This window comes from Balaenoptera musculus, chromosome 5 (genome assembly GCF_009873245.2).
Source record: "Balaenoptera musculus isolate JJ_BM4_2016_0621 chromosome 5, mBalMus1.pri.v3, whole genome shotgun sequence".
Lineage (NCBI taxonomy): Eukaryota > Metazoa > Chordata > Mammalia > Artiodactyla > Balaenopteridae > Balaenoptera > Balaenoptera musculus.
This window is the reverse complement of record NC_045789.1, coordinates 34,999,530-35,018,104: the sequence shown is the minus strand read 5'-3', so window position 1 is coordinate 35,018,104 and position 18,575 is coordinate 34,999,530. Positions and strand designations below refer to the sequence as shown.

The 18,575-nt window shown below is 34.9% G+C and overlaps 1 protein-coding gene across 2 annotated transcripts in view; it reads right to left on the bottom strand.

Annotated features, from left to right (window-relative positions):
* MND1 (meiotic nuclear divisions 1) overlaps positions 1-18,575 on the bottom strand; it is an 87,142-nt gene that overhangs the window by 27,871 nt on the left and 40,696 nt on the right. For both annotated transcript variants that reach the window (XM_036853347.1, XM_036853346.1), the window contains exons 5-6: positions 10,880-10,954; positions 7,583-7,697 (exon numbers count right to left, since the gene is read on the bottom strand). In XM_036853347.1, the coding sequence (XP_036709242.1) occupies positions 7,583-7,697; positions 10,880-10,954 (190 nt within the window). The remainder of the gene's footprint in view (positions 1-7,582; positions 7,698-10,879; positions 10,955-18,575) is intronic.

The window sequence follows — 18,575 nt, the reverse complement described above, 5'->3', positions numbered from 1 at the left end:
GTGCTCCACCACAAGAGAAGCCACCACAATAAGAAGCCCATGCACTGCAATGAAGAGTAGCCCCCCGCTCGCTGCAGCTAGAGAAAGGCCATGTGCAGCAACAAAAGACCCAATGCAGCCAAAAAAAAAAATCAATTACAGAAAAGAAAACTGTAAAAAACACAAACAAATGGGAGCTATACAACACGCTACTAAATAACCAAGAGATCACTGAAGAAATCAAACTGGAAGTCAAAAAATACCTAGAGGCAAATGACAACGAAAACACAACGACCTAAGACCTATGGGATGCAGCAAAAGCAGTTCTAAGAGGGAAGTTTATAGCAATACAAACTTACCTCAAGAAACAAGAAAAATCTCAAATAAACGAAATAGAAGCAAAGAAAACAACAGTAAAGATCAATAAAAGTAAAAGCTGGTTCTTTGAGTAGATAAATGATAAACCTTTAGCCAGACTCATCAAGAAAAAAAGGGAGAAGACTCAAATCAGTAAAATTAGAAATGAGAAAGGAGAAGTTACAACAGACACCACAGAAATACAAAGGATCATAAGAGATTACTACAAGCAACTATATGCCAACAAAATGGACAACCTGGAAGAAATGGACAAATTCTTAGAAAGGTATAACCTTCCAAGACTGAACCAGGATGAAAGAGAAAATATGAACAGACCAATCACAAGTAATGAAATTGAAACTGTGATTAAAAATCTTCCAACAAACAAAAGTCCAGGACCAGATGGCTTCACAGGTGAATTCTATCAAACATTTAGAGAAGAGCTAACACACATCCTTCTCAAACTCTTCCAAAAAATTGCAGAGGAAGGAACACTCTCAAACCCATTCTACGAGGCCACAATTACCCTGATACCAAAACCAGACAGAGATACTACAAAAAAAGAAAATTACAGACCAATATCACTGATGAATATAGATGCAAAACTCCTCGACAAAATACTAGCAAACAGAATCCAACAACACATTAAAAGGATCATACACCATGATCAAGTGGGATTTATTCCAGGGATGCAAGGATTCTTTGATATACGCAAATAATCAATGGGATACACCATATTAACAAACTGAAGAATAAAAGCCATATGATCATCTCAATAGATGCAGAAAAAGCTTTTGACAAAATTCAACACCCATTTATGATAAAAGCTCTCCAGAAAGTGGGCATAGGGGAACATACCTCAACATAATAAAGGCCATGTACAACAAACGCACAGCAAATATCATTCTCAATGGTGAAAAACTGAAAGCATTTGCTCTAAGATCAGGAACAAGATAAGGATGTCCACTCTTACCACTATTATTCAACATAGTTTTGGAAGTCTTAGCCACGGCAATCAGAGAAGAAAAAGAAATAAAAGGAATACAAATTGGAAAAGAAGTAAAATGGTCACTGTTTGCAGAAGACATGATACTATACATTGAAAATCCTAAAGATGCCACCAGAAAATTAGTAGGGGTAATCAATGAATTTGGTAAAGTTGCAGGATACAAAATTAATGCACAGAAATCTCTTGCATTCTTATACACTAACAACAGAAGATCAGAAAGAGAAATTAGGGAAACAATCTCATTCACCGTTGTAACAAAAAGAATAAAATACCTAGGAATAAACCTACCTACAGAGGTATAAAAGACCTGTATAAGAAAACTATAAGACACTGATGAAAGAAATCAAAGATGACACAAACAGATGGAGAGATATACCATGTTCTTGGATTGGAAGAATCAATATTCTGAAAATGACTATACTACCCAAAGGAATCTACAGATTCAGTGCAATCCCTATCAAATTACCAATGGCATTTTTCACAGAACTAGAACAAAAAATCATAAAATTTGTATGGAGACACAAAAGAACCCCAAATAGCCAAAGCAACTTGAGAAAAAAAGAAAAATGGAGCTGGAGGAATCAGACTCCCTGACTTCAGACTATACTACAAAGCTACAGTAATCAAAACAATATGGTATTGGCACAAAAACAGAAATACAGATCAGTGGAACAGGATAGAAAGCCCAGAGATAAACCCACTCACCTATGGTCAACTGATCTATGACAAAAGAGGCAAGGATATATAATGGAGAAAAGACAGTCTCTTCAATAAGTGGTGCTGGGAAAACTGGACAGCTACATGTAAAAGAATGAAATTAGAACACTCCCTAACGCTATACACAAAAATAAACTCAAAATGGATTCAAGACCTAAATGTAAGACCGGACACTATAAAATTCTTAGAGGAAAACATAGGAAGAACACTCTTTGACATAAATCATAGCAAGATCTTTTTTGACCCATCTCCTAGAGTAATGGAAATAAGAACAAAAATAGACAAATGGGACCTAAGGAAACTTAAAAGCTTTTGCACAGCAAAGGAAACCATAAAGAAGATGAGAAGACAACCCTCAGAATGGGAGAAAATATTTGCAAACGAATCAACAAAGGATTAATCTCCAAAATATACAAACAGCTCATGCAGCTCAATATCAAAAAAGAAAGAAACCCAATAAAAAATGGGTGGAAGAGCTAAGTAGACATTTCTCCAAAGAAGACATACTGATGGCCAAGAGGCATGTGAAAAGATGCTCAGCATCACTAATTATTAGAGAAATGCAAATAAAAACTACAATGAGGTATCACCTCAGAATGAGGTGAATGGTCAGAATGGCCATCATCAAAAAATCTACAAACAATAAATGCTGGAGAGGGTGTGGAGAAAAGGGAACCCTCTTGCACTGTTGGTGGGAATGTAAATTGATACAGTCACTATGGAGAACAGTTTGGAGGTTCCTTAAAAAATTAAAATAGAATTACCATATGACCCAGCAATCCCACTACTGGGCATATACCCAAAGAAAAACATAATTCAAAAAGACACACGCACCCCAATGTTCACTGCAGCACTATTTACAATAGCCAGGTCATGGAAGCAACCCAAATGCCCATCGACAGAAGAGTGGATAAAGAAGATGTGGTATGTATATGCAATGGAATATTACTCAGCCATAAAAAGGAATGAAATTGGGTAATTTGTAGAGATGTGGATAGACCTAGAGACTGTCATACAGAGTGAAGTAAGTCAGAAGGAGAGAAACAAATATAGCATATTAATGCATATACGTGGAATTTAGAAAAATGGTACAGATGAACTGGTTTGCAAGACAGAAACAGAGATACAGACATAGAGAAGAAACATATGGACAGCAAGTGGGGAAAGGGTGGGTGGGATGAATTTGGAGATTGGGATTGACATATATACACTAATATGTATAAAATCGATAACTAATGAGAACCTTGCTGCAATAGCACAGGAAACTCCACTTCGCTGTACAGTAGAACCTAACAACACTGTAAAACAACTATACTCCAATTAAAAAAATAAAAAGAAAGAAAGAAAGAAAGAAAAACAATAATCTCATTGGGGAAAGGGGATTTGGGGTGAGTCAAGTTAAAACCTAAAAAAGTTCTCTAGATTTAGTGATAAGGAGATTACTGCCATTTACTACTTACATATCTAAAATTCTTGAATCTGTGGGTTTATAGTTTTAATCAAATTTGAAAAAAATTTAGCCTTATTTCTTCAGATATGTATTTCTTCAGGTATTTTTTCTGTCCTGAAAACACCCCTGCCCTACCCCCACCCCCAACATACACTCCTTTTGGGACTCCAATTACACATATATTGGGGTCACTGAACTTGTCTTATATCTCAGGGATGCTATTTTTCATTAAAAAAATTTTTTTTTCCTGAGTTTCATTTTGGGTAGTTTCTGTTGCCATGTCTTTAAATACACTAATCCTTTCTTCTGTGGAAGTTTAATCTGTTGTTAATCCAATCCAGTGTATTTTTCTTTTCAGACACTGTATTGTTCATCTCCAAAAGTTTGACTTGTGTCTTTTTTATATCTTCAATGTCTCTACTTAACTTTTTGAACATATAGAATACATTTATAATAATGATTAATGTTATGGTCTTCTAATTCTACTATCTGTGTCAATTCTGGGTTAGTTTTGATTGGAGGATTATTTTTCTCACTAACATTTATGTTTTTCCTACTTCTTTGCATGCCTGGTAATCTTTCATTGTATGCCAGACATTATGAATTTTACCTTGCTGGGTGCTAGATATTGTTGTACTCCTATAAATATTATTGAGCTTTGTTCTGGAATGCATTTAAGTTATTTTACAGTAGTTTGTTGCCTTCAAGACTTGCTCTTATGGCTTGTTAGGGGGGTTGACAGCAGAGCTCAGTCTAGGGCTAAGTACTACCTTCTATTGAAGCAAGACCTTCTTGAGTACTCTACTCAATTCCTTGTGAATTATAAATTTTTCTAATCTGGCTGGTGAGAATAGACACATTCCTGGTCCTGTGTGAGTGCCTGGCACTGTTCCTTCTAGTCCTTTGAGATGGTTCTTTCCCCAGTTTTGGGTAGTTTCCTCATATGCGTGCATAGAATACTTGAGAGGAACCCTCTCTAGATACCCAAGGTTCTCTTTCTGTGTTACTCCCTCCTCTCTAGTATGGTATCCTGTGAACTCTATCCACGTTGGTCTCCCTGATTCTCAGTTCCACGTCCTTGACTCAGGGAGTCTGCAGGTCTCTGCCTAGGTTCTCCTTCCTTGTGTTGCAGCCAGGAAACTCTCTCAACAAAATAAGCTGGGACAATTGTGAGGCTTACTTTGTTTCCTTTTTCTAGGAATCGCTTCCCTTTGCTGTCTGATGTCAAGTATCTTGAAAACCATTATTCCATATATTATGTTTGTTTTTGTTTTTATGTGGGAGGATAAATTCAGTACATTACTACTCCATCTTGGCTGAAAGTCAAAGTGCCACATTTGAATAAACTTCTGTTAGCTGTTCTGAATTTTAAAAGCAGAGGACAGGACATCACTCTATAAAAGTATGAACTAAAGTTAGTATAAAAATCCTTTCTATAGGTATACAGGCTCTGACAGTTTTTTTTTCTTCTGATTGTAGTTCCGTAGCTTTCCATAGAAAAAGAAATCCTACCGTCACATCTAAAATATATTTATGAAATAATGTAATTATTCTACATATCTACTGTCTATTAAATATGCTATAATTTTCTATAATTATGTATTCTATAAAAATAGATGATTTTTAAATGGAATTAAAAAGTAATAGCACAAAGCCAGGAAGGACTCTTATCCTCTCATTCCCCTATTAAGATAAAAAATGTACAATGTGAAAATGTCAAAAATTCACATATGTGTAATAGATTCATGATTATAAATTCTATAAGGCCCAAATACAGATCCATTTTATGTGGATGCATATATAAATATTAAAAGATAATCTAGGTGTGATGTTGATAAAGAAAGATAAAGTCTCTTAATTCACTGTAAACCAGAAAACTTTCTGCTCATTCACTTAGACCTCATACCCTGATTATTACTCATTCACACTGGCGTGTTTTCCTTGGGTTGAGAAATAAATTACCAAACTGTTAAATTTAAGGGTAAAGATGGAGAGCAGAATTCAGGCAACCAGTATAAAATTATAGTTGCAACTTCTATCTCAACTACGCTATTCTACTCTCCAGAAAACACATCATCATTTTCTCCAGAAAACACATCATCCTTAACATACTTGAAACGTCTTCCTTCAAGTTTTATTACCTTTCTAAGAGGTGATGCACTTGCCAAAATTGCTGCATGATTCAGAGGTACAAAGAATATCAACATCTGAGGTTACATGCTTGAAATGAGTTTTCCCACTTCGTGAATTAGTCTGGCATAATTCTCTACCCCTAGTGATTTTCTGTACCTCAAGATGATCCACTGGCTTAGGATCACAATCATTATATTTCAGAATAGTTTTGTAAGTCTAAATAAGAGTTTTTAGTCATTTCTGAGTGGACAGATATCATCAAATTGTGAAAAGGACTAAAACTGAGAGGTCACAAGTGGAGGTGGTACCAGTCAGGGTCATCTGCGCAGGGAAAGAGCTGTGGCAATACAATGGGGACCACAAAGTGAAAAAGCAGAAGCCTTCACTGGGTATGGCTAAGAGCTATGGGTCCCTAGACAGAAAAGGGAATGAGGCAGGTAAGCAAAGAGTTGGTACTTCAAGAAAAAAGTCCAAGAATTACACAAAACTAAAATCAGGAAGGAAGGGAGAACCAAGTAAAAGTAACAAATGAAAGATCATATTTGGTTACTGTGAAAACAGAATTTCCATGATCAACTGCTAGAGGGCATAGCTATGCTGATCTGGAAAATAAACTACCTGAAGGTATTAAAAATCTGGGTAAGAAAACTGTTCTTAAAATGCTCTTTCACAAGAAAATGCTCTAGATAGCATACACACCATTTGATGTCCTCTTTAACAAGCAGTCTGCGTCTCCTTTTAAAGGTGAATCATGAGCAGCCCTCACTTCCTAGTAGTGAACTCCTAACTTGCCTCCTGCTGCTTTGATGTGCTTGTATTCACTGAGGGTCATTTGATATTAGTTAAAACTTTAAAACAGATTAAAGTGGTTAACTTTGTAGCACATTCGGTTAGTACTTTCTTCTGCAGGAAGATGATAAATGAAATGAATCCATGGGCAGCACGAAAGAGCTCACATGTCTCCCCAAGTACTTAATTCACAGAAAATGACTGGCTCAGAGGGTTCTTCTGCCTCCACTTTGCTTTGAAAATCACCCTGGGTGATCAGCTGAACCAGGGCTACCACATATTATCTAGGCCGTGCATGGACTACATGTACTTGCATGGCATCTCCTGGAGTTGAGCAAAGCAGAACCTGTCTCTAAAATTAAGTTTAACTTTAGATTATACTAACTGAACTGTTTAAATTTTTTTTTTACTTGTAAAGAATACCATCAAACTTAATTGTAACCAAACTATTCTCAGGTTAATTTTAAAATACCAAATATTTTCAATTTCTCTCAAAGCCTTCAATCACATACTATAATATCAGTTTTTCTAGATGTTTCACTTGATAAAGTTTCCTAAATGAAAAGACAGGCTAAAACAGAAAAATATGAGGAAAGTTATGCATACTTTTCTAAGCAATTAAATGCAGTATCTTTCATTTCCTCAAATATTCGAAATTCTATCTTTACATAAATGTAAAAAATATACTGAAAATGAAGCTTTGGGGACTCTGTTTTAAAAGTAAGGAAAAACATCATTGGAATATTTAAAAGGCAAGTCAACACACACAGACTACTTTTCTGCAACTTGTAAACTCGTATTTTTTGGTATTACTTTTCCTAGAAGATAATGGTGGATTTCTTTCCAGAGTCAAGGTACTTGAGGCCAACTTAACTCCTTCTCTGACTTCTCAGTTTCCTAAGCCTATATTTTATGTCTTTATCCTTCTACCCCACCGATTGTCCTTATTCTTGAAATGCTCATAATTTCAAAGCTGTCACTGTTCAGTGCTTTAACATTAAGGCTCCTAATGCAAATATTAATGCAATATTAATATTATTAAGGGCTTTATTTTCTCATATACGTGGAGAATGCTTACCAGGCAACCAGAAGTATAAAGTATCTTTGTTAGCAAAGTTAAAAACCCTCAACGTGTAATACAAACTTACGTATTTCTTCCACAACTTGCGGGTCACATTCTTTGTATTTTTCTACTTCGGCCTTTAGCTGTTCCCTTTGGTCTCGAAGTGAAGAAAGCTCTTTTGCTAGCAAGGTTCGCTCTTCCTGTATTCAAAATAACATTATGTACAATTAAGACAAACAAAATGCCATAAGTTTATACATTTTATAAACATTTTCATTTTATTTTCTCATAACTGATACACATTAGGTTTTGACGATATTATATATACACATACATATATATTCACAGTATAAGAACAAACTCAATTCTCATTTTTCTCTGCAATCTCAATTATCTTATATAAATGTTAACTGAACGGAAATTAGTATGTAGAATGGAATGCTCATAAATAGATGAGAGGTTACCAATTATGTCTGAACTCAAAAGAGGACTGTCATCACATTAGGAAAAAAATTATACCACTTCTTGGGTAGTTTCACAAGACTGTATCTATATATATGTAAGTAATATTTTATGGCAACATCAATCATTATAAAATTTTCCTTGAAAGTGTTCTAGATAATTTTCCAGACTTAAGGATGATTAACCTTTAAAAATATCAGAAATAACAGAACTGTAGCTTGTGACCTCCCATCACTTTCCTTTAAAGGTAAACCAGAATAAAGCTTTTACACAAAATGATCCAATAAACACCATCTGAAATTTCTAGCCATAGTTTTCACTAACAGGTAGAAGTAATACTGCTATCGGTATTCAGTTCATATGTGTGAAAAATAAGTCCAAATAAAAACCAAATACTGGAAAAGGTTACGGTACAGAATTATAGGAAAAGTCTGAGGCAAAACCAAATAAGAGTTCAAACTGCCTGATGGGACTTGTTTAAGGTTCCTTGCTAGCTTGTATTTTTGTACTTGTATTTTTCTACTTTTGCCTTAAGCTATTCTCATTGGTTCCAAGTGAAGAAAGCTACTTTTGCTAGCAGTTATATAACAGAATGCATGTACAGAGCTCTGAAGTAGCAGAGTCCAACAGAACTGTGCAATGACAGAAATGTTCTAGACTGGTGTTCTCCAGTGCAGGAAACATGAACTACATAGGGATACTGAGTACATGAAATGTGACTGTTACTGAGAAACTGAATTTAATCATATTTAATTTTAATTCAAATGTAAATCGCTACATATGATTAGTGTATACCATATTAGCATAGCATAGGAGAGATTTAAAAATAACTACAATATAAGATGATCATTATTTGCTATTAACACCCAAATTATACATACTCCACAATGAAAAACAAGAGGAGAAAAAGCTAATGAAGACGGGAGAAGCAGGGTGGTGACTATCTGTGTGAATGCAATGACAGCTCTCCAGATACCCTGAGTTGGGAGCCTGGTTATTAGCACCAAGACCTTTGCCAAATTATTTAACCTTTTTGTGCTTTCAGTTCCTCAAATGTAAAAATGAATATAGTAATAGTAGCCACCTCCTTAGACTGTTGGCAGGATTCAATATAGAAAATGCGTTTGGAACAGTACCTGCCTGGCTCATAGTAAGCGGAATATATATGTTAGCTATTTCTTTCTTCATTACCATCATCATCAGTATCATCATCACCATGAATCGTATCTAGTAGATAGAAAAAGCTTTCAGATATTTCTGAAAACTCGTGACTAGTGAACTCAGGATGAACACAAGAGTTCATCTTTCTCAGGAGTCTTTCTGAACTACTATAATCTTCTGATAGCTGTAGGCACCAAAACTACTATAATCTTCTGATAGCTGTAGGCACCAACTGGGTTTGCCAGTGGGTTTTTTTTCCTAGTTTCAGTGGTTACAGTGGACTGGGTAACCTTCAGCAGACTGGCTGACTACTTTGTGGCATGAACATGTCACCATTAGTTGAAGGTGCTTCTACAAGTTATTGCCAAATCAAAGGAAAAAAAACAGGATCAAATAAAGAGGTGGTAATTGCTGTCAACTGAAGAAGAAATAAAACAGTTTCAGGTTATGCCCAGAACTTACCTTCCCTTAAATATTCTTCAGCAATTACCATTCTCCAATTCCTATCCGTGACTGTCCTGACTATTCACATGAAAGAATGTATGTAAAATAACTCTGAAAAGCATAAAGCCATGTAAGCCTGTGATGTATTCCTTTCTATTGGGTTGGCCAAAAAGTTTGTTTGGGTTTTTCTGTAAGATGTTACGGAAAAACCCAAATGAACTTTTTGGCCAACCCAATACAATGTGACAAGTTTTTGAGTCTCTTTCACAAGTGGTACAAATAGAGGTTGAGATGAAATGCTTAGAGGTTCATGGTGATCTTCAACATTTTTTCAAGTCATAAGTCCATACCTGAGATAATGATAAAACTAAAAAGTAAAGTGATTTTTAAAAACCCCTAACACTTTTTAAAATAAAATAGTAGGTCAAAATTCATGTAAATAATTTAGAAATATTACAAGGCCATGAGGACACTGTATTGATAGTTTTCTTTCTTTTTTTAAATTTATCTATCTATCTATCTATCTAACTATCTATCTATCTATGGCTGCATTGGGTCTTCGTTGCTGTGCCTGGGCTTCCTCTAGTTGTCGCGAGTGGGGGCTACTCTTCATTGCGGTGCGCTCATTGCAGTGGCTTCTCTTGTTGCAGAGCACGGGCTCTAAGCACGCGGGTTTCAGTAGTCGTGGTGCACAGGCTCAGTAGTTGTGGCTCTGGGGCTCTAGAACGTAGGCTCAGTAGTTGTGGCGCATGGGCTTAGCTGCTCCGTGGCATGGGGGCTCTTCCCGGGCCAAGGATTGAACCCATGTCCCCTGCATTGGCAGGCAGATTCTTAACCACTGCGTCACCAGGGAAGTCTGATAGTTTTCAATTTATTCAGTGCCAAGACTGTTAAAAAGCTGACTCTTAAAAATTTACATAAACATTTATATAAGGCTTACTTTGTGCCAGGCTCTCTTCTAAGTGCTTTGCAAATATTAGCTAGTTTAATCACACAATAATTCAGTGACATAGATTTTATTATTCCCCATTTTACAACTGAGAAAACCAAGAAGAAAGAGCTTAGGAGACTTTCAAACCCAGGCAGTCTGGCTCCAGGGTTTATGCTTCTATGCTACACTGCTATACACAATATAATACAATAATAATAAATCTAGATGCACAATTAGGGAATCCTACCAGGTCAAATGTTCACAGCCTTTGCTGTGACTCACTTCTCTTCTAGTAGGAACAGCATCCTCCGCACAGGAAGCTCAATGCCTTTATTCTTCTATTTAGAATTGACATTATTAAAGAATCTACAGATACAAACTTACCGTTTCATGTCGGCCAATTTTAGCTTTCTCGATGCTTTTCTGCAGGTTTGCATGCTTTTGGTTTCCCTCAGATAACTAGAGAATTGAAACAAATAAAATGGTTTGCTAAGATAAACTTGCTTAACATAAAGTTTATGAATCAAGAAGACAAAATGAGATTTGTCTTCAGCCCAAGTCAGTATAACAAAAATGTCAAAGACTACGTTGGGAACTAATTTCTCTAACTTGAAGAAAACCAAGTACCATGAATCATTAGGGCAGACTGAAAAAAACAAAGTTTAAAATATTTCTTCTTATACTATACAAAAAAATGTACAATATGCTTTCAATCTTTTCTACAGTCTTCATTTATTAGGTTCCCCGCCCCCATCACAAATAACTTGAGGTATATTATTTAGTTAAAAATTTAACTTGAAAGTTAAAAAAAAATCTGTTTTATATAAATTCTCTCTTCACATTTCATTTCACTTCTGACAAAAGTCTTGTTTGAAACACTCTATACTGTTTCTTATAGGCTGGTAGTACTGTGACCTGTTTCACTAACATAGAGTCAAAAATGAACACATCACTGTATACTAAGTTCTTAGAGAAGAAAAAATCTATTAGATTGTTGCCAATTTTATGCATGTTTTACATACGTTAAAAGTGAGCAGTTTAAGCATTTTACGAAGCTTAGAAAGTAGTAAGTTATACTGTAAAAGGATTAAATAATACCAGCCTAAAGAGACCTTAAATACAGAATATTCAGTAGCATGTGGTTGGGCCCACACCAAAAAGGACTGGTTAACTTCAGAACATTGCCTCCCCATCTCAATTTTATTAATCTCACCTGGGCCCAAGATTAAATAAATAATCACAGGAAATTCTCAATACTAAATTCTCCATCACATTTTTTGCTACATAAACTAGTTAGAAATTTTAGACTCATTTGATTGGGTAAGGGCTTTTTAAAAATATATTCCACTCCTCACTCACTCTTGAGTTATGAACATTTGGGAAATAATTAACGAATGGATGAGTAATTTCTTTTGGCTGATTCTAAGAAACTGACCTTTCACCATATGACCTCATTATATGTAGAGGGTGAATTATATTTAGATACCCTTTTTTTCTTAAAAATCACAAACAGTATCTTCAAAAAGTTTGTAGCTTTACCCTGACTTTGGGAAATGTTCCACTTCTCAATATGCACAAAGGGAATATTGTCAGTTTTCCTTTAATGGCTCTCTAGTCCCTGATTCTAATCCATAGCATGAACAAGATCCATCTGTGATGCCAAGACACCACCACCAAACCAGTTATACCTCTTCTTGAGAGTAATTATCTTCCTAAGTTAAAAAAACAAAAATCTGCTGTAGAGTTAAAAGCCAAAATAAGCTTTAAAGCCCTAAATTTAGCAAAGAGATCTTATTCTTTAAAACAAGGGTTCTCACTTATAAAATAACACTCTGGTTAAAAGGTTAATATTCCACCCTGAAGGACCCACCTGAAATAATTAATAAATGCATGTAACATCTGAATTCAGGAGTAGAGAATTTTCCAATGAAAAAATACACACATACATTAGCATAACATTTTTCCATTACAAATGTTTTTAAAATAACCAAGTAGGCAGATGTTACCCAAAAATGAAGAACTATGTAAAAATAAGCCAATAATTAATGGACATATATCTTAATTCTATTAATGAAGTGTCTCCCAGGTATTGTATGTCTGCTTGTAATTATTTACAACTTAAAAGCATTTGAAAGAGAGCTAATTCAGGAATTCCTTAACTCTGAAGATAACCTTATGTATTTTAAATGTGATTTCATGACTCGTCATTTTAAGTATCTTGGTAATGGAGGGAGGCACAATCTAAATGATTATCAAATGGGAAGCTTCTGCTAATTATCCTAAGTACTGAAACAATTTGGTTCAACTCAATAGTGAAGTCTTCTTGGCTCTGTTTAGTTCTTAAAATCTCAACTACTGGAAACAATGAAAGCAACTCTTGTGAGGCTGCACATGCTACCAGTTTTTCATCTACGTATCGTTTAGAAGCAATACTGCTATAGTTCCTAACACATACCTTGGAATTAAACCAAATTCAGTCCTCGTGATTAAGAGCTGAGATTTTCAGCCACTCTATAGGTATTATCTAAACCACAAGTTCTAAACTTTAGCACACATCAGAATCACCTGAAGGGCTTGTTAAAACACAGGTCGCTGGGCTCCACATCCCAGGTTTTGAACAGTAGAGGTCTGGGATAGAGCCTAATAATTTGCATTTCTAACATGCTTCTGGTTAGGGGCACCACACTTTTGAGAACTACTGGACTACACAAAAACCTGTTTTCTTGCAGTAACAAACCCAACTAAAACACACAAGATATTAATACATGGGAGAATATTACCTAGTTCATCAGCAAAAATGAATTATTGCTAAATACTGTAGTCTGAACTAGAAACAAAATATCTCAATATTTCTGTCACTGAAATACAAAAGTCCACATTTACAAAAATAGAAAAAGAAGCGATACTCTATAGTTAAGAAAAGTATTCACCACAGGATTCCTTTAAAGAGCAAACTCTCTTGACATTTCTATAACATAAAACAAGAACCAACTATAAATTAACACTGTAACAAATCCATTTCCAACTTTCACTAAAACAAATAATTTTTAAAACCAAGTAACTCAGAAAAAACAGCAGCAGCAACAACAACAAAAATGTCTTATAATTAGTAAGAACAGGATTTCATCTTTAGACTTGAGGAAGGATCTGACACAATGCTTCTCTTTAATGCATTCCAGACCACCTATACAGATACTCAGGGTTCAGAAACATAATGCCAATGTTTTCTAAAGAGCTAATTCACTGCCTGGAGGAACTGCCTATTCAGAAGAGGAACAGGAAGATTGATTCAAGCTGGCTGCACTGGAATTCTGATTTGCTCCTTTTCAGAAATAAAAAAAATTTCAAAGCATTATGAAAAAAATATAGAGTTTTAATAGGTGGGAAAGAATGTCAAGGAACAGAGGATGGGGAAAAGAGGTAATATAGCAAGAGAAACCAGAACAGTCTACTGCTTTATCAAAACTCATGTACGGTATGTTACGGAAAAAAAAGGTTCTATGTCTTGTTTTTCCTTAAAAAAAAAATAAAAGCAAGGCAGTATAATTTAAGATTTCATATGTTTAAAAACTCTTATTAGTGTATCTACAATTTTAAAATTTATTTTTAAGGCAATATTCCATTTAGGAATCAATCATAAGGAAACAATGAACACTATAAAGATGTATTTATATACAAAGATGGGAGCTATATAATTCTCTTAACAATAGAGAAATGTTAAATCATTATTTCATAGTATGGATGTATCACAATTATGTAGCCAAAGGAAACGTTTTAAAAGAACTTTTAATGACACAGATACAGAACAGAGTTTTAAAAAAGCTGGAAACAAAAGTGTCAATACATTTGAGAGCCTATCTATCACCAAAAAAACTCAAAACCCCCAAAAAACTGCAAGAAAGTGCACAAAACTTAACAAATGGTTACCTCTGTATTGCAGAACATACTTTTAAATTTTCTATATTATGAGCGTATATAACTACTAGTTAAAAAATCCTTTTCCTGGGAAAGGGGGTAGGGAGAGGAAAGGAATAGGTGAGGGAGATTAAGAGGTAAAAATTTCCAGTTTCAGAATAAATGAGTCATGGGTATGAAATGTACAGCGTGGGGAATATAGTCAATAATTATGTAATATCTTTGTACGGTGATGTATCATAACTAGAGTTATCATGGTGATCAATTTGAAATGTACAGAAAAACAGAATCACTATGTTGTATAATAGGAACTAACAAAGTATAGTAACTTATGGAAAAAGAGATCAAATCTGTGGTTACCAGAGACAGGGGTGGGGGGGATTGGATGAGGGCAGTCACAAGATACAAACTTCCAGATATAAGATAAATAAGTACTAGGGATGTAATGTACTACATGATAAATATAATTAACACTGCTATATGTTATATATGAAAGTTAAGACAGTAAATCCTGAGTTATGACAAGAAAAAAATATTTTTTTTCTATTTCTTTAATTTTTTATCTATATGAGATGATGGATGGTCCCTAAACTTACTGTGGTAATCACAGCATGACATATGTAAATCAAATCATTATGCTGTACACCTTAAATTTATACAGTGCTGTATGTCAATTATATCTCAATAAAACTTGAAGAAAAAATTATTTTCCCATTATAAGCAATATATGAATATATTTTCAAGAGATTAAAATGAGTACATTTTTGTTTTAAAAGACTCAAACAATGCAGAAGTATTTAAACAAATTCCCCTTTGCTCTCCACCTCTGCACCATCCCCACTACCCCCCTCCTAGGGAGGGACCCCTATAAAGTCTAGGGGGCATCCTTCTTGTCCCAATTCCTTTGCTTCATACACTGATATGATCAATGTGGAGAACATGTCAAAACACACATGGGATTATCCTTTATGTTTCATGTCAACATATTTTCTAAGGTCTATTTCATTTTCTAAAAAATAGATTTTATTTTTTAGAGCAGTTTTAGCAAAATTGAGTGGAAGTTAGAGAGAGCTCCCATATAACCCTTGCCTCCACATACACACAGGCTCCCCCAATCAAAATTCCCCACAGAGTGGTACATTTGTTACAACTGATGAACCTATACTGACACATCGCTATCACCCAAAGTCCATAGTTTTCATTAGGGTTCACCCTCGGGGTTGTACATTCAATGGGTTGTAACAAATGTATAATGACATGTATTCATCATTATGGTATCATAGAATATTTTCACTGCCTTAAACATCTTCTGTGCTCTGCCTATTCACGCCTATCTCCCCCCAACCTCTGGCAACCACTATCTATATAGTTTTGCCTTTCTAGAATGTCATGTAGTTGGAATCATACATTATGTAACCTTTTCAGATTGGCTTCTTTCATTTAGTAATATGCATTTAAGGTTCCTCCATGTCTTTTCATGGCTTGATAGCTTATTTCTTTTAATCATTGAATGATATTCCATTGTCTGAAGGTACCACAGTTTTTTTATGCATTTACCTACTGAAGGACATCTTGGTTGCTTCCAAGTTTTGGCAATCATGAATAAAACTGTTATAAACATTCATATGCACATGTTTTCCACCCATCTGGGTAAATCTCAAGGAATGCAATCGGCTTCTCTGTACTGCTACACTTATCTGTCTATTCTTACACAACTAGCAAGTTTTAATTACTGTAGCATTATATTTTGATATCTGATAGGGAAAATCCTACCCCATTGTTCTTCCTTTTTAAATACTTCCTTGGTCTTTCTTGTAGTTTCTCTACTACATGAACTTGAGAATTATCCATAAAAATCTAGTGGGATTTTGGTTACCATAACATATAAATGACATAAATTGATGTTTTTATATTTGAGTTTACTCATTCATGAATATGTTGCTCCATTTACTTAAGAGTTCTTTCACGTCCTTCAGTAGAGTTTTGCAATTTTCTTCATGTTTGCCTTGCCCATTTCTTGTTAGGGTTTAATACTGGTTTTGGTGCTGAGAGATAGGCAACGACCCCAGGCCTAAGCCTATCACTGTATGAATGCTCTTCTTCACAGTGGTTGATTTCAGTGTTGAATCAGGATAAGATCAAAGTCTTTTGTTCAATGGTTGTGGGAAACAACTCTCTCCTGCCCTCTGGATTGTAAATTGTATAGCTACAGGACAGCAAACAAACCAAATTACTGCTGGCAGCCATCTTAGAACCATGAAGAAAGCCAACTTGAGGACAAAGGCATTACACAAAAGGCAAAACCAAGAGAAACAGAGTCAGAATCTTGATTAAATTATGCCTGAAGCATGCTCTACTTTTGAAATATTTTAATTTAAATGAGCCATTAAATCAATCTCACCTTTATCATTCATACCAAGTAAACTCGGGTTTTCTACCTTTACCACAGTAAACACTGTAACTGTTACAATGGATAAAGCTTTAACAATAGTCTATTTCATACAGTGCTGGCCAGCTATGAAAGCTGTGAAATATTTTGGAAGACATCAAATTTAAAAGATTCTTATTCCTCTATATTGGGTTATAGAACTAAGTCTTCAAGAACAGGAATGAGTAAAGTAATGTATACCAGGAAGGCTCTTCATTCAATAAACATTTATGAAGTGCCCACTATACACACAGTTACAATACTATTGGCCCAAACCTTTTCACTAAATAAATATAGTAACAAATAACTCAAGGTATGTATGAGCACTGAATGTCTGTTGAGTATTTTTGAAATATTTTCCTTATGCTACAAGACAATGCTCATTAAAAGATAACACTCCATGAAGCTAGTAAAAATATAGCATATTAATATTCCATTTAACCACGAGATCAAATTTCCAGCAATCCAGCCCTGTGGAACACACTTAAGAACCTGAGAAAAGTATATCAGGAATCCTAAATAATGGACACAGGAAAAACATGGGAATCCCATCAGGAAAGCAACATAAAGGGAAAGTGAAGCCACTCAGTAAGTGCACACTTGAGGAGAATTCAAACACCCACACATAATAACTGCTGAAGATGAGATCATGGTAATCAAACATTACAATGTAAAGAAACAAACTGTTAGAGCAGTGCACAACAAACAAGAGATTAGCATTCCTTCAACGAGAAATATCAGGAATATGTTCAATAAGGTTAAAGTGATAAAAGGAGAAACAGAAAGCTAAAGAAATTACAAGAAGAAAAAAGCAAGATTTGAAAATGAACTATCTGAAAATGAACTATTGTAGATGAACTATTTTTAATTTCTAGGAAGCAGTAAAAAATATTAAGAAGTAGTTAAGAGATACAGAAGATATAAAAAGAAGGTCCAACAGAAGCCTTATGGTATTGTGAGAATGAAGTTAGAAGTTGTGACTATAGTCAAAGCCTTATGCAGAATCCAATTAGAAGTCATTCAGATATTTTGAAAGCCAAAGCCATGCAAAATCCAAATGATACTGGGAGGGAAGTTAGATACAAAGTTATGGAGGAACATAGACTCGTCAGACATGAGAACTGGGTTCCAATATGACAAACTCAGAAATGAGGGCTAAGTAGTAGGGGCTACGAATTGTCTGCTAACTTCCATTTTTTCTTAGTAATAGGGCCTCAAACAATAGTGAAAATAAATAGGAATTATTATCTTTCAGTGCTGTGGGCAAGAATATGTCCTAGATAGGGAACCTGTTAAGAAATACATCTGAGAAGAAAACCCAAAATCTACTTGGTGGAAGGGCAACCCTGAAATTATTTGGAATGACAGAATTGTTTAACAAGTAAACTTTTTCAAATCAAGGGGAGATTTAAAATTAATTATAAAGATGAGCAGATCTGTATTATTAATATCTTTGTGTTAAGAAATAACCTATACATATTTTGCATTGTACTCATAGAGTAAAACCATAGAAGCAACTTAATTCCTCCCCCACATCTGCCATTTTAGAAACAGCTCAGTGAGGGAAGTACTTCCTCTGCCACTAAATGAAGAGTTGGGAGTCCCATGATGTTTTTCATCACTCTAAATCAAGATCTACAATTATTTTAAGTTGCCAAACAAAGCCTTAATTCAGAAATTAGAATGTCTAACATAATAATCAACACTTCAAATCTTGATTTAAAGGTAAGACTTCTC